Source organism: Crocuta crocuta, unplaced genomic scaffold (genome assembly GCF_008692635.1).
Source record: "Crocuta crocuta isolate KB4526 unplaced genomic scaffold, BGI_CrCroc_1.0 scaffold9, whole genome shotgun sequence".
Taxonomy (NCBI): Eukaryota; Metazoa; Chordata; class Mammalia; order Carnivora; family Hyaenidae; genus Crocuta; species Crocuta crocuta.
Genome location: NW_027551567.1, coordinates 2,348,890 through 2,362,948, shown reverse-complemented (window position 1 = coordinate 2,362,948; position 14,059 = coordinate 2,348,890). Strand labels below are relative to the sequence as shown.

Here is a 14,059-nt window from a genome sequence, read left to right as displayed (position 1 = left end):
TCTTACCCTGGTTGGGGTTCTCTCTCTCCCTTCCTCCTTCTCTTTCTGCCCCTCCCCCACTCACACAGCATGCTCCCTCCCTCTCTCCTAAAATAAACATTAAAAAAAACTTATGTTTGTAATTTTACATACATAAATTTGCCTATATAAATTTAAACTTGTGACACAGAAAACACCAAAAAGTAAAATACACTTTTTTCAATATCCATGTAAGAAATACCATAATGGACAAAAACTTCTTATAAATCAGTAAGAAAAAGGTGAAAACCCAATCAAAAAACATATAAAGGATCTGAGCCAGCAACTCACAGAAGAAATAAAATAACTCATAAAGAAGTAAAAAAAAAAAAAATATTAAACCCCATTAACAATTCATATAAATGCAAAAAGAGGAAAACATTTATTTTCTCTGTCTCAGACACTCTTATCAGCAGCACTTTATACACTATCCAACTTAATCTTCACAACACCAAAATCTAATTACTGTTTTTAGCTTCCCTTCACTACAGATGAAGAAACTGAGTAAATAATTTAAATCCTTCATAAAATAACTGATAAAGCCAGTAAGGCACCATCAGTTAAGAGTTAGGGCTCTTATGGAACTCGATGATGTTATGCTGAGTGAAATAAGTCAGGCAGAGAAAGACAGATACCATATGTTTTCACTTATAAGTAGATCAGTAGAAACTTAACAGAGGACCATAGGGGAGGACAAAGGGAAAAAATAGTTGGGGAGAGAGAGAGGCAAACCATGAAAGACTCCTGAATACTGAGAACAAACAGAGGGCNAAAAAAAAAAATGATTAGGGCTCTTAACCATTATGCTTTACTGTCCCATAAAATAGAAAAAAGTCTTTCTCTCATCAAATTAGAAAATATTCAGATTTCAAAACCTAGTGTTTAAGACAGTGGACACATGCTTTACAAATGGTTGGTAGAACTGTGCGTGTGTTCAAACTTTCTGGAAAGAAGAATACCAGTTACACCTGTCAATATTTATAACTGACATGCCATAGCATGGGGAACAAGGTATAGCCTACTACCATCCCTTTCTTAGAAGCACTACTCCCCTTGCACTCCAAGTGGTAGTGCTGTCAGTGAGTGACCAGCCTCCACAGTCACCTTTGCATGGATATATAACTAAGACAGGCCTTTTGAAGTTCTCCCTGGGATTGACATATGGACATTGGAAGAGAAAGAGTTCTCTTTCTGCTTGCACTATAATGCAACTTACTTCTCATGTAAAAGAGCCTTCATGCAGAATGAGACCAAATAGACAAGTAAAGCAAAGAAAAAGAAAGAAACTGGCCAGTATCTTTTGAGCCCCAAGATCTAGCCAGAAGTAGTCCAAGCTGAAACAATGATTTCTGTCAATCGAGTTCTTTCTTTCCTCAGTTACTTTTTAAGTTGGACTTTAGTGACTTACAAACAAAAGTTTCTTAATACCACATTATAATCTCACCTCTAAGAATCTTAACTATAAAACTGCACAAATGTGAAAGGATAAAGATATAAGGATATGCATTCAAGTGTCTTATTTAAAAAAAAAAAAAATCAAAAAAAAAAATCAAAATGCCCAGCCAAAGAGGACTGGTTAATAAATTACAGGGGTGCCTGGGTGGCTTAATCGGTTAAGCGTCCGACTTTCGCTTAGGTCATGATCTCGCGGTTCGTGGGTTCGAGCCCCGTGTTGGGCTCTGTGCTGACTGCCAGCTCAGAGCCTGGAGCCTGTTTCACAGTCTGTGACTCCCTCTCTCTCTGACCCTCCCCTGCTCACGCTGTCTCTCTCTCTCTCTCTCTCTCTCCTAGAAATAAATAAAACATTTAAAAAAATTACAGAAATGTTTCTTAAACTTGCCTAATTAGAATCACTTGGGCACTTTTTTTTTTTTATAGTTTACTTGAGAGACAGAGAGAGAGTATTGGAGAGGGGAAGAGAGAGCGGGAGAGAGAGAATCCAAAGCAAATCCATTCCATCAGCAAAGAGCCCAGCATAGGACTCAATCCTACAAACCACGAGACCATGACCTGAGTCAACATCAAGAGTCGGATGCTTAAATGACTGAGCCAACCAGGCACCTCTCACTTGCGCACTTATTAAAGCACAGATACTCAGGCCCCTGGGAGAGTCTAATTCATTAGGCTGTGGTTGGGCTATTGAGATGGGTCATGTTTCTAAAGAGCATCCCCTAAAATTTTCACAGTCAAGATACTTTGGATACCCCAAATTAAGCTGTTTACATATATACTAGTACACCATTCAGACATTTATGTGAGAAAGGTGTCCAAAACAAACTGCTACATGGGGAAAAAAGAAAGATCACAAAAATACATGTAATACTTGGTTCTCTTCATACAAAATGTGTGTGTGTGTGTGTGTGTGTGTGTGTGTGTGTCCCCAAAGTATTCATTTTAACCAAGGCAGAGGTTCCAGCATTATTCAGAATCTTACTGGGTCTCAACTACCCTAAAGAATCTCTGTTCTGAGTTACTATTACTAATAAAAATGTTACAGGGGCACCTAGGTGGCTCAGTCAGTTGAGTGTCCAACTTCGGCTCAGGTCATGATCTCACAGTCTGTGAGTTCGAGCCTCACATCAGGCTCTGTACTGAGAGCTCAGAGCCTGAAGCCTGCTTCAGATTCTGTGTCTCCCTCTCTCTATGTCACTCCCCTGCTCACACTCTGTCTCTCTCTCTCTCAAAAATAAACAAAAACATTTAAAAAAAAAAAAAAAAAGCATGTTACATCCCACACAAGTAGACATAAGATTGAACACTGCGGCACAGAGAAAAGTCTGGAATAATGTTCATCAAAACGGTAACAGAAGTTACTCCAATGGTAGGTTCAGGTGATTTTTAAACCAGATTTTTTCTAATGTTCTATATTATTTTAAATTTTGTTTATTATAAACAAATATTTTCAGAATTGGTTAGAAGAAATCTGTATGGGGGAAAATTAAAATATTTTCAATCAAGTAATTTTATGGATTATTAAATATAGATTTTCTGAAATGGAAAACTTCTTATTAGCTTTCAAAATTCAAATGTAAAAGTACACTGGTTGTTTTCAAAGGCATGATTCTCTTCAAAGAGCCAAGGGAAAATGTTATATGTTGTATCACTTAATTAAAATTCAATTTTGACAAGTTAAATAGTAAAATAAAATTAGTCCTTTTCAGCAAGTTATTATTTTTTTAATCACAAAGAACAAAAAAAATTAAGATTTAATCTTGTTCATTTACTCTCAGACCCAAGACAATGATCAAGTGAAAATGAAGAGATAAATGAAATTTAACATCTTAATAAAAACTAGATTTATTTCTTTATATGTCAGGTATACCTCAATTTTATTTTTTTTTATTTTTATTTTTTTTTTAAATGTTTTATTTATTTCTAGGAGAGAGAGAGAGAGACAGCGTGAGCAGGGGAGGGTCAGAGAGAGAGGGAGTCACAGACTCTGAAACAGGCTCCAGGCTCTGAGCTGGCAGTCACACAGAGCCCAACACGGGGCTCGAACCCACAAACCGCGAGATCATGACCCAAGCGAAAGTCGGACGCTTAACCGACTAAGCCACCCAGGCGCCCCGAGGTATACCTCAATTTTAAAAAATAAGAAAAAGCTAGATTATAAGTTTCCTACTGAATAAAAATATAATTTGCAAGTAAAAGAAAACAGCAAAGTTTAATTTAAAAAAAAACACCCTATGACTTACCCCATCCAAGAGAGTATTTGATAAATGTATACGGAGATCTTTACGAAATGGAAATTCCAGATTTGAAACATGAAACACGGAATTATCTCTATCAATCATAAAAACTTCATTTGTGCCATCGATCAACATCATATACCTGTAAGTGAAACATTAAAAAAGTAATATTAACATTATAATTCAAGTATAGGGTTGTAAGAAATAATAGTTCTTTTTTCTTAGACTTACAATAGTTGTGCAGAATAATGTTCACTAGATTCCCCACCTTCTGGCCCCAACAATTATCATTGAGATTAAATTTTTAAAATATTTTTTTTCCTATAAAAACACCCAGAGTATAGAAAAATCCAACTTTTCTTATGGAGACAATGTGATGTTGAAGAGTAACCTTATATCCCATTTTAGGAGAGAATGCTTCTCCAATTTTTATTAGATCTTAAACATCAAAGTTTACAAAAGACGCATATATCTATATGCAACTATTATATTTTATTAGCCCAACAAATATATGAATCAGTTATTACTCTCTCCACTTTGCACTGGGAAAAAGAAAAAGAAAGTGATTTGCAAATGGCTGGACCTCAAACTATCCAATGTTCTTTCTCTTACACTTCAGTTAGCATAATAGCTAACCCCTCTCTTTGAATCAAGATTATAATATAGCCAGATATCATTTCAGGTACAATTCTCATTTGTTTCTATAAAATTAAAATCTTAACTACATTAACCATTAAATACAAAATATTTTAAATATTTTAAATATTCCTGAGGATTTTTAATCAGCCCTTATCTTCTCAGAGTCAATCAACTTATAGGGGAATTTCTAAACTTCAAAATGCCATCATTCCTCAAATGGTCAAGTTACCATCACTGCTTCCCCATCAGTGGATTATCAAGAACAAAGCTGTACTTCACATCATATACAACAATAAAGTCCAAAAGGATTCAAGTTGAGAAAATCACAGATGGATAGACCATGCTACCAAATGAATAATGGTACTGTATGGGGTGAAAATGAAAATGATATCCAGGTACCAAAATCTTCAAAGGAGAGAAAATTGACAGAAATAAATAAGGAAGTTAAAAGGTACAAGACTCAAAAGAACATAATTTTATTTTATTAAGTTGTTCTTGCTTGCTGTTAATTAAAAGACTGCAAGAGTAATAGTCTGGATGTACCACTGAGAATGGAGAATGCTGACCTACCTGTTCAACCTCCTGCCCACAAGTTATGTCAGAAAAAAGAAGCAACAACTGAAAGATGGAGCTCAATCAAGTTAAGGCCAGAGGGTACAAGAAACATTCAATGAAACCTTAAATGAAAAGATGGAAGGTAACATAACAGAGGTTAATATAACAAGATAATTTGTTTCCCATAAATATGTGCTTTGAAGAGCAAATACACACGTTTAGGAGAGGAGAGGAGAAATGGGAGAGCTGATTAAGGTAAAAGAAGTGTGCGACAAATAGGATGAAGAACAGCAAGGACGATGAAAAGGGCTTACATTTGGGGACTAAATTGGAAGCATGCTGTTACTAGTGTTTTCAAAATAATTAGTCCCAGCAGGCCCCTGAAAAGAAGGTGGAGAGCTCAGGCCCTTGCTACATATTGAAAGAGCTATAGCCCTAGTACGCATGGGGTATGGGTCTTGGAGAGTCAGGTTCCACTAGAAAAAATAATCCGTCTCAGTCTGGAATGACTCTGGAGAGACTCCTAGACCAACTGGCAGACCAGGAGGCTGGCAGACAACAGAAATACTTTGTTCCCAAAGCGCTCCCGCATATGCTTTTCAAAAGCAGCAGTTCCTGGTTGATAGGGAAAATCTAGATTCCTTGGAAGAAGTCAGCCTTGCCCTGGATTATGTTTCAAAGAAAATTTACATCCACATAAGGAAAGATCAAATAAAAAGCAACTGTGATATCTTCTGCAAAAACAGTACTGAAGATATAATCCATCATGTTCTTGTAGGTCTTAGGCCAGCACTTTGCAAAGCTTAATATTTGCTTTAAAATGTATTTCCTGGTAAAATGAATTAGTGAAACAATATATCATTCTCCTAGAAAGTCAAGATATGTGTTAGGTATATTTAAAGTTATGAGAAAACATATAAAAAGTCTTCTTATTAAAAAAAAATGAAGTCTCTTTAGGACAATAAAAAGGAATAAAAGGCATCCAAAATGGTGAGGAAGAGGTGACATTTTCACTATTTACAGATGACATGATATTTAGAAAACCCTAGAGTCCGCCAAAAAACTATTAGAACTGAGAAGTGAATTAAGTAAGGTCACAGGATACAAAAACCAATGTACCAAAATCTGTTCCATTTCTATACACTAATAGGGAAACAACAGAAAGAGAAATTAATAAAGCAATCCCATTTATAACTGCACCAAAAATAATAAAATATTTAGAAATAAACTTAACCAAGGAGATGAAAGACTTGTACTTTGTAAACTATAAAACACTGATGAAAGAAATCCAAGATGGCACAAATAAACAGATACTCCATGCTCATGGATTGTAAGAAAAAATATTGTTAAAATGTCCTAAAGCAATCTATAGATGTAATCCAATTCCCATCAAAATACCAATAGCATTTTTCACAAAACTAGAATAATCCTAAAATATTTATGGAACCACAAGAGACCTCAAATAGCCAAAACAATCTTGACAAAGAAAAAACAAAGCTGGATGTATCACAAGTCTAGACTTTTAGTCATAGTACAAAGCTGAGTATTCAAAACAGTTTGGTACCTGCACGCGCGCACACACACACAACACATAGATTCATGGACCAGAACAGAAAGCCCAGAAACAAACCCACGAATATATGTTCAATTCATCTTCAACAAAAGAGATAAGAATATGCAACGGGAAACTGTCTCTTCAACAAAATGGTGTTGGGAAAACTGGACAGCTACATACAAAAGAATGAAACTGAGCCACTGTCTTGTACCATACACAAAAATAAACTCAAAATGAGTTAAAGACCTAAATGTAAGACAGGAAACCATCAAAATCCTAGAAGAGAGTACAGGCAGCAATATCTCTGACATTGGCCACAGCAACATTTTTCTAGATATGTCTCTTTAGACAAGGGAAACAAAAGCAAAGATAAACTATTGGAACCACATCAAAATAAAAACCTTCTGCACAGCGAAGGAAACAATCAACAAAACCAAAAAGGCAATCTTTGGAATGGGAGAAGATATTTGCAAATGACATATCTGATAAAGGGTTAATATCCAAAATCTATACAGAACTCAGACAACTCAAAATCTAAAACCAACAAAAAAAATCAAATAATCCAATTAAAAAATGGGCAGAAGACCTGAACAGACATTTCTCCAAAGAAGACATACAGATGACCAACAGACACATGAAAAGATGCTTAACATCACTCATCATCAGAGAAATGCAAATCAAAACTACAATGAACTATCACCTCACACCTGTCAGAATGACTAAAATCAAAAACACAAGAAACAAGTGTTGGTGAGGATGTAGAAAAAAAGGAACCCTCTTGCACTGTTGGTGGGAATGCAAACAAAGTAGCCAGTATGGAAAACATTATGGAGTTTCCTCAAAAAATCAAAAGTAGAATTACTACTACAATCCCGCAATTGCACTACTAGTAAATTGCATTTACCCCAGGAATATGAAAATACTAATCCGAAAGGTTATATGCACCCCATTGTCTATTGCTGCACTATTTGCAATAGCCAAATTGTGAAGGCAGTCCAAGAGTCCATTGATACATGAATGGATAAAGATGTGGTATACACAAATAATGGAATATTACTCAGCCGTAAAAAGAATGAAACCTTGCCATTTGTAACAACATGAATAAAGCTAGAAAGTATATAATGCTGAACAAAAGAAGTCAGTCAGAAAAAGACAAATATCATGATTTCACTTATATGTGGAATTTAAGGAACAAAGTGGGGAAAAAGAGAGCAAGAAACCAAGAAACAGACTCTTAACTATAGAGAATAAACAGATGGTTACCAGAGGGGCGGGGGGAAGGGGGATGAATGGAATAGGTGAAGGGGATTAAAGAGCACACTTATCATGATTAACACTGGGGGATGAGTAGAATTGTCGAATCACTATATTATACACCTGAAACTAATATAACACTTTATGTTAACTATACTAGAATCAAAATTAAAAACTTTATTTAAGTCTGTTTATGTTATTTATTAGCCCATTATCCTTAAACTTAACCCTGATATCTGTTAGTGTTCAGCAGAACTTGTGGTCTAGTCACAATCTGAGAATGGCTAAATCATGCTAATTTTAAAATTCACAAAAAAGAAGTGGTTTGCCTGTTCTGTTCATACGATGACGACAAAAAATTTATTTCCATTTTCACTGGCTGCTCAGAAGCTCAGAATTAAATATAATGTTGAAATAGAATAAATATTCAATCCCAGTGTGCTGGCATATCTGTTTTTCCTGTCATAATTATTTCCTTTTCATTCATACTTCAACACATTATATATAGAAGATATATAGATACAGATATAGGTATCTTACTACTTCAAGTAGAATATTAAAAGAAAATACTGTCTATGTACATTTATTGTAAACAGATTTAAAAGATCAAAGAAAAAAGGCTTTAGAAGATAGAATTTAATATAAAGGATTGCTCATGGGAAACAAGCTTGCATCTGCAGAGATACCCGAGAAATTATTTAGCAGTTGGTATTCAGGGATTTTTCTGCATATAAATTTTCAGGCTTTGGAACAAAAGTTTCTGGGATATGATTTTTTTTGGTTTGAATTCCAGTCATTCCAAATCATGTGTTCTTTTGTTATGTGATATCTATTTTCACGTTAGGGAGGGAAGATAAAGAATGTAAAAATATTCCACATGACTCCAAAGTCTCTGAAAGCAGCCAGATTCTTCAAAAAAAAAAAAAAAAGGCCATTATCCCATATACCGTTATATGCTGGCAGCACACTAAGCAAATAACCCAAGCATAGTTAAGTACTGAAAAGGTAAAGTGCACAGCACTACAGGAGCATACAAAAGGTGGGACCTGTCAGAGCATGCAGACAGGGAAAGGCATCCCAGAGGGATTCTTCATGCAGCTGATCACGGCAGGTTATTATCACTTATGGAGCAATGACTGTGCACGGAGCAATGTTCAGAGCACTGTTGACATGAACACATTTAAGTCTTACAGCAAAGCTACCATGTAGGTAAAATTATAACTCCCATTTTCCAGATGAGGAAACTGAAACACATATTAAGTAACTTGCTCAAGGTCATAAAGCTGGCAAAACAGCAAAGCTGGTATTACAACCTAGACAATAGCCTGTCCCTACACCTCTATAGTGTGCTGCCTCTGGCCTGCATCATGTAGGAGTGAGCCAAGCAACTACGGAATTGGAGAGTAAAGGAAAGGGGGAGGGGTGCTGAGAATCAGAGTGACACACAGTCTACCAGGTGCAACGTATTTGAGACAAAAACTGATTGTGCATGTTCTGGCAACTAAAAAAATTCAGAATACTAAGCATAAAGAGAAAAAGAGATAAAATGGCAGGGCTTGAGGTTAGAGAAGTAGTTCCAAACTTAGGAATTAATGAAAATCTTTTCTTACTTTATGACTAGAAAATGGAAAACCCCTTCTATGAGACAAACAAACTATATGGGCAATTCAAACACAGGAGATTTAGTAGAGGAAACTGGTCATATAGATATTGAAAAGGTAAAAGGGGAAGGCAAAGGGAAATAAGAGATTAGTAACTACAAGAAGCACTACCACCAAAGGACTGGGAGAACAAAATGAAAGAAGTGTTTTAGGAGAAGCTAGGAGCCTGGAGGAAGGGCATTTTGGGGCTATGCTTGAAAGGGTGAGGAGATCAGTGGAGCTAAGTGTTTAAACCTTGAAGGAGCTGGCACCACATGACTAATATCTTGGCCTCTAAGGAGAAGAGCCCTGGAGCTCAAGCTTGAAACTCTATGGAAGAGGCACAGAAAAGAGGTTGCTCAAACTGCTAAGGGGACACAGCCCAGTGAGTGGAGGAAGAGATGCAAGTGGCACTCCATCTATCTAGAATATACCACCCAGAAGCTGGTACCTGTGAGAGGGAGCAGCAGGGCTGGTGCTAGGAGTGTCAAAAGAAGCTGGAAAATGAAGCGCTAGTTATCTTTGGCTGCTGAAGGTATAAAGAAACTAAAAACAATCAAGTCCTTTCTCTTATCTCCCAAATTCCTGCCAGGGCTCCCTCTGGTAAATCCCAACAGGAAGCAAGCTGGCAAGGGGGTCTGAGAAAGGTAGTTTGCAGAGTCCCAGTACCCCATTACAATTTAAAAGGGTGGACTGAAGCTGAAAAACATTAGGTAAAAAAAAGGCAGATCACTGAAAGGATTTTTGCAAAGTAATAGCATAACCTGACCTGCATTTTTTAAAGTTCACCCCCACATAATGTATACTCCTACAAGTAGGAACCAATCTGTAGACCAGAGATATTATGAAGCTTCTGTTGTATACTAAGTGGGACTACAGTGGCAAGGATTACTCAGAGGTAAATGGATAAACTCAAGACCTTTAAGAGGCAGATTAACAGGACAATGTGCTACAGATTAGATATGAGAGTGAGGAAATAAGACAAGTCAAGGATGACTATCTAGCTTCCGGCATGAGTAACTGGGTATACCTTATTTACTGAGCCATGGAGCATTGAAGGAGGGGAACTGTTTGGCTTAGTGTGGCAGAAGTTGACAGATCCCTGTTTTAAATATGGATACGGAAATCTGTGTTTTCACACTGAAAACCAAAAGGCCTCTCCTGGCAACCAGGTTAGAAATAGGTTCAGGTTCTAAACCAGACAATCAAATGCTCCCTTCCCAAAACTTTTAAATTCAATGAGTAACAGAGGCGCACAGGAATAGCTCAAAAATTATTCAGAGCAAAAGCAGAATCACTGCCAGCAAATGCCAATCATGGCTTCCTACTCAAAGTGTTCCAGTACCTGACCTTGTTCAGGTCCTTGATGCCTGGCTGCCCTTGATTCATACCCACTTTCTGAGACTGGTTCTCCTGAAAGCCTTCCAATTTACTCCTTTGCTTAAATTAGCCAAAGTCGATTTCTACTGCTTACAGTCAATATAATGCTAATGGATATACTGTTTTCTTTGCATAATTTTTGTCCACTGTGTAACAGGTGAATTCACGTACTGAAACGTGCCTATGAGGTAACCTCATAGTATATCCCCCAACATACCCTTAATACCAAAGGTTACATGACACTAGCTCTTTACATAATAATTTCATGTCAAGACTCATGCCATCTATTTCCTATCCTTCAACAGAGACAAGCGTGTAACATTAAGACCAGAGTGTACTTTCCCTTTGTATCTTTTCTCTCCTAAAAGTATACAGCCAAATCTCTACAGAAAGTTTCTATGCCAGCTACGTTTCCTCTCTTCTCCATTACCAATAGAGTTGGCACCCAAAGTCCCTGAAACCTAATTCTCAAAGTTGTAAAAGTACATAGAAATAAATTCGGGTATACTAAAGTTTCTTATAAAGAAATTCAGTTTAGAGACACTTCCCCTACATACAATTATAAACCTGCCTGACACAAGAGCAGGTGACCACCTCCCCCCTACCCACCAACACGTGTCACGCCTTATTCTACAAACAATACAAGAACAGCTGACCTGACAGGCCAAACACCTGCTTTCTTCCTTCCCAACGAGGGGCTTATGCACACTTCGCCTTTTTCTCTCACTAGCTCACCACTCAGTAAATTTTATCTATGGTAATCTCTTTTACAAAGTATATCCATGTCTCCTTTAACCCAGTTTTTTTTCCTGTTTCAACTCTTTAAAAAAATGATGCTACATGTATTTTACCAAAAATTTTCTCAAATAAAAAGATATTTTTCTCCTTCTTATCTCATTCACTTAGTTCCACTAATGAACCTAAGAACACTCTGATCAAGGCCAGCAACACATTTGTATCAAGCAAAATTAAAAGTCCTAAGACTTTAATCCACCTACACAAAATAATCAGTGTCATAAAGTCCCCTTCACAATCTCCGTAATACTCTCACTTTCCTCCTTATCCTGTAAATCTGTTTTCTCCCATAGAATATTTAAACTAATCAAAATAGTGTTTTTCATAAATTTCCGACATTTGTTGCAATTATAGTTTGGTTAGTTACCAGTGTTGGAATAGTACCTTTTGTCATTTTTCGCAGCTGACATAAAGAGTAAGTAATGTAGGTATCTTAGGAATTAAGCAAGCTGTACAGCCTAGGTTAGCAACCCAACCATCATTTAAACTAGAATTCTATGGAAACACAGCCTAAAGTCTACAAAATAAGTTCAGGAATCTCAGAGAAAGACAAGTTAAGGAATCACTGTTTGTATTACTTTCACAAAAGGAACAATAATTGATGATAAAACAATGTAATCCTACACACGAACTTTACTTTTAAACTAATAGCTATTTACCGGTTTATGTGACAAAAATAACATTTCAACCCTTGAAAAGAAACTATTTAAAACACAACTATAGCTTTATCTTATTTCATCTTCCAGAAATTCAGAGAATTCACATTAAGGTCACTCCTATTTTCACAATAACAAATTAAAGAGAACACACACACATATACAATAATACCACCACCACCTAACCTTTTTAAAAGGTTGATTGCTGTTAAAAATCACTAAAATGAAGATACAGTTTTAACATATTCTCTTCATCAAAAACTATCAAAATTTTCATTCAGCATTATAAAAGATTCCAACCCAACAAGCAATTTGATTTTGATTTATTGATCTATAAGCACAGAAGTCTTCTTCAAAAAGATCCACTCTTTTTTCAAGACATTAGGGAAAAATTAAGCAAATCTGAATAAAGTATGGATTTTAGGTAATAAAAATAGGATTAGCTCTTTTTTAATCCTCATGTCACATCAATTTAAGGCCATGAAACAGATGTGATTAAGGTTTTATGGTCTTACAGTCTCTTTAAGCCCTCAGCTTCATTCTATTAAGTGATCACTTACATACACACAACAGTAATTAAACAGAAAACATGCATTATTTAATTTTAAATTGCAGAGCTCATTCACTTCCCCACCAATTTAATTGTCAAGTCTGTCCAACCAGCCTTTGATCTTAGGCTGTTAATTGGATATTAAATGGCAAGCCAGCAGCATGCCACAGAACGTTCAGACAACTCGCCAACATGTAAATGTCTACTACCGGAGCACAGCCATCTTTATCTTATATGTTGTTTACACAGCAAATTTTCTACTGTGTCTGTTCATCTACTTCTTTTTGTTTGTTTAAGCTTCGTACTTGGTAAAACTCAGTCTATGGAAAAATCATCAACAATTCTCACTTTTATTTCAATTTAGGTAATTCATCACAAGCAAATCTTGAAGACCTAGGGGTATCTATCATTAAAAAAAAAGTCACAGATTCTCCAAGCTTTCTCATTAAAATATGTGTGCTTATATTTCTATTAATAGATATTAATAATTTTCAAATATAGATGTTTCTGTTTCAAGACACCTCCTTCAACCAGCAAGATTTAGAGTATTGTGCAAAGCTTAAAAATCAACACTATAGAAGTTTAGCAAGGCAGAGGGCCCATGTCAGTTTCTAAATTCCCCCCTCCATTCCACAGAATTAATGATACATAATACAGATAATCAAGTGTATAATAAGATATAGAGCAAATTTGTTCCAAACCACCCAACAATTCAAAAATAATTTAATCTGCTTACTTTGTTTACATGTGTCAATGGTACAAATGCTATCATTATGGGCTTTGAAAAGCCTATAATATCAAACTCAATAGTGCTTGCTATCTAGACCCCCCAAAAAAACAGGCAGGCAGATTAGAACCAAAAATCTGTCCAACTCTTAACTATATACGTTAACATCAGAGCTTCAACTTCTTTATCCCTTTCTCATTTTTCCATCCTCTACTGCTCAAAAATTTGTGCCTGCTTGTTTCTAAGCCTATATATCATAATATTACACCATCTTATTTCAAAATACATATCTTCAAACTCTTACTCAAAACTGCCTTCCAGGAACTCTCTCATACCAAAAACAGACCCTATCCAAATCACTCTAACACTCCCAAGTTTTCTGAAAATTCTAATTCTATTATGTACACTCAATAATTGCCTCTGGTAAAAGAGAAGCATACAGGAAGAAAGTAGTAACCTTGACATCCACTTTAAGGAGTTTCAGCTTTACTTTGTAGTTGATCATATTTATAGCTGAAATGAAAAAACATTAAAAAATAAAATGATATACTGTTAAGTTTTTATCTGCCAACTTCAGAGTTAAAGTATTTGTATTATACGC

The 14,059-nt window shown here is 35.9% G+C and overlaps 1 protein-coding gene across 3 annotated transcripts in view; it reads right to left on the bottom strand.

Moving 5' to 3' along the window:
- The window catches only part of RNGTT (RNA guanylyltransferase and 5'-phosphatase), a 317,119-nt gene that overhangs the window by 223,977 nt on the left and 79,083 nt on the right, over nt 1-14,059 (bottom strand). For all 3 annotated transcript variants that reach the window (XM_077750277.1, XM_077750275.1, XM_077750276.1), the window contains exon 9: nt 3,714-3,849. In XM_077750277.1, the coding sequence (XP_077606403.1) occupies nt 3,714-3,849 (136 nt within the window). The remainder of the gene's footprint in view (nt 1-3,713; nt 3,850-14,059) is intronic.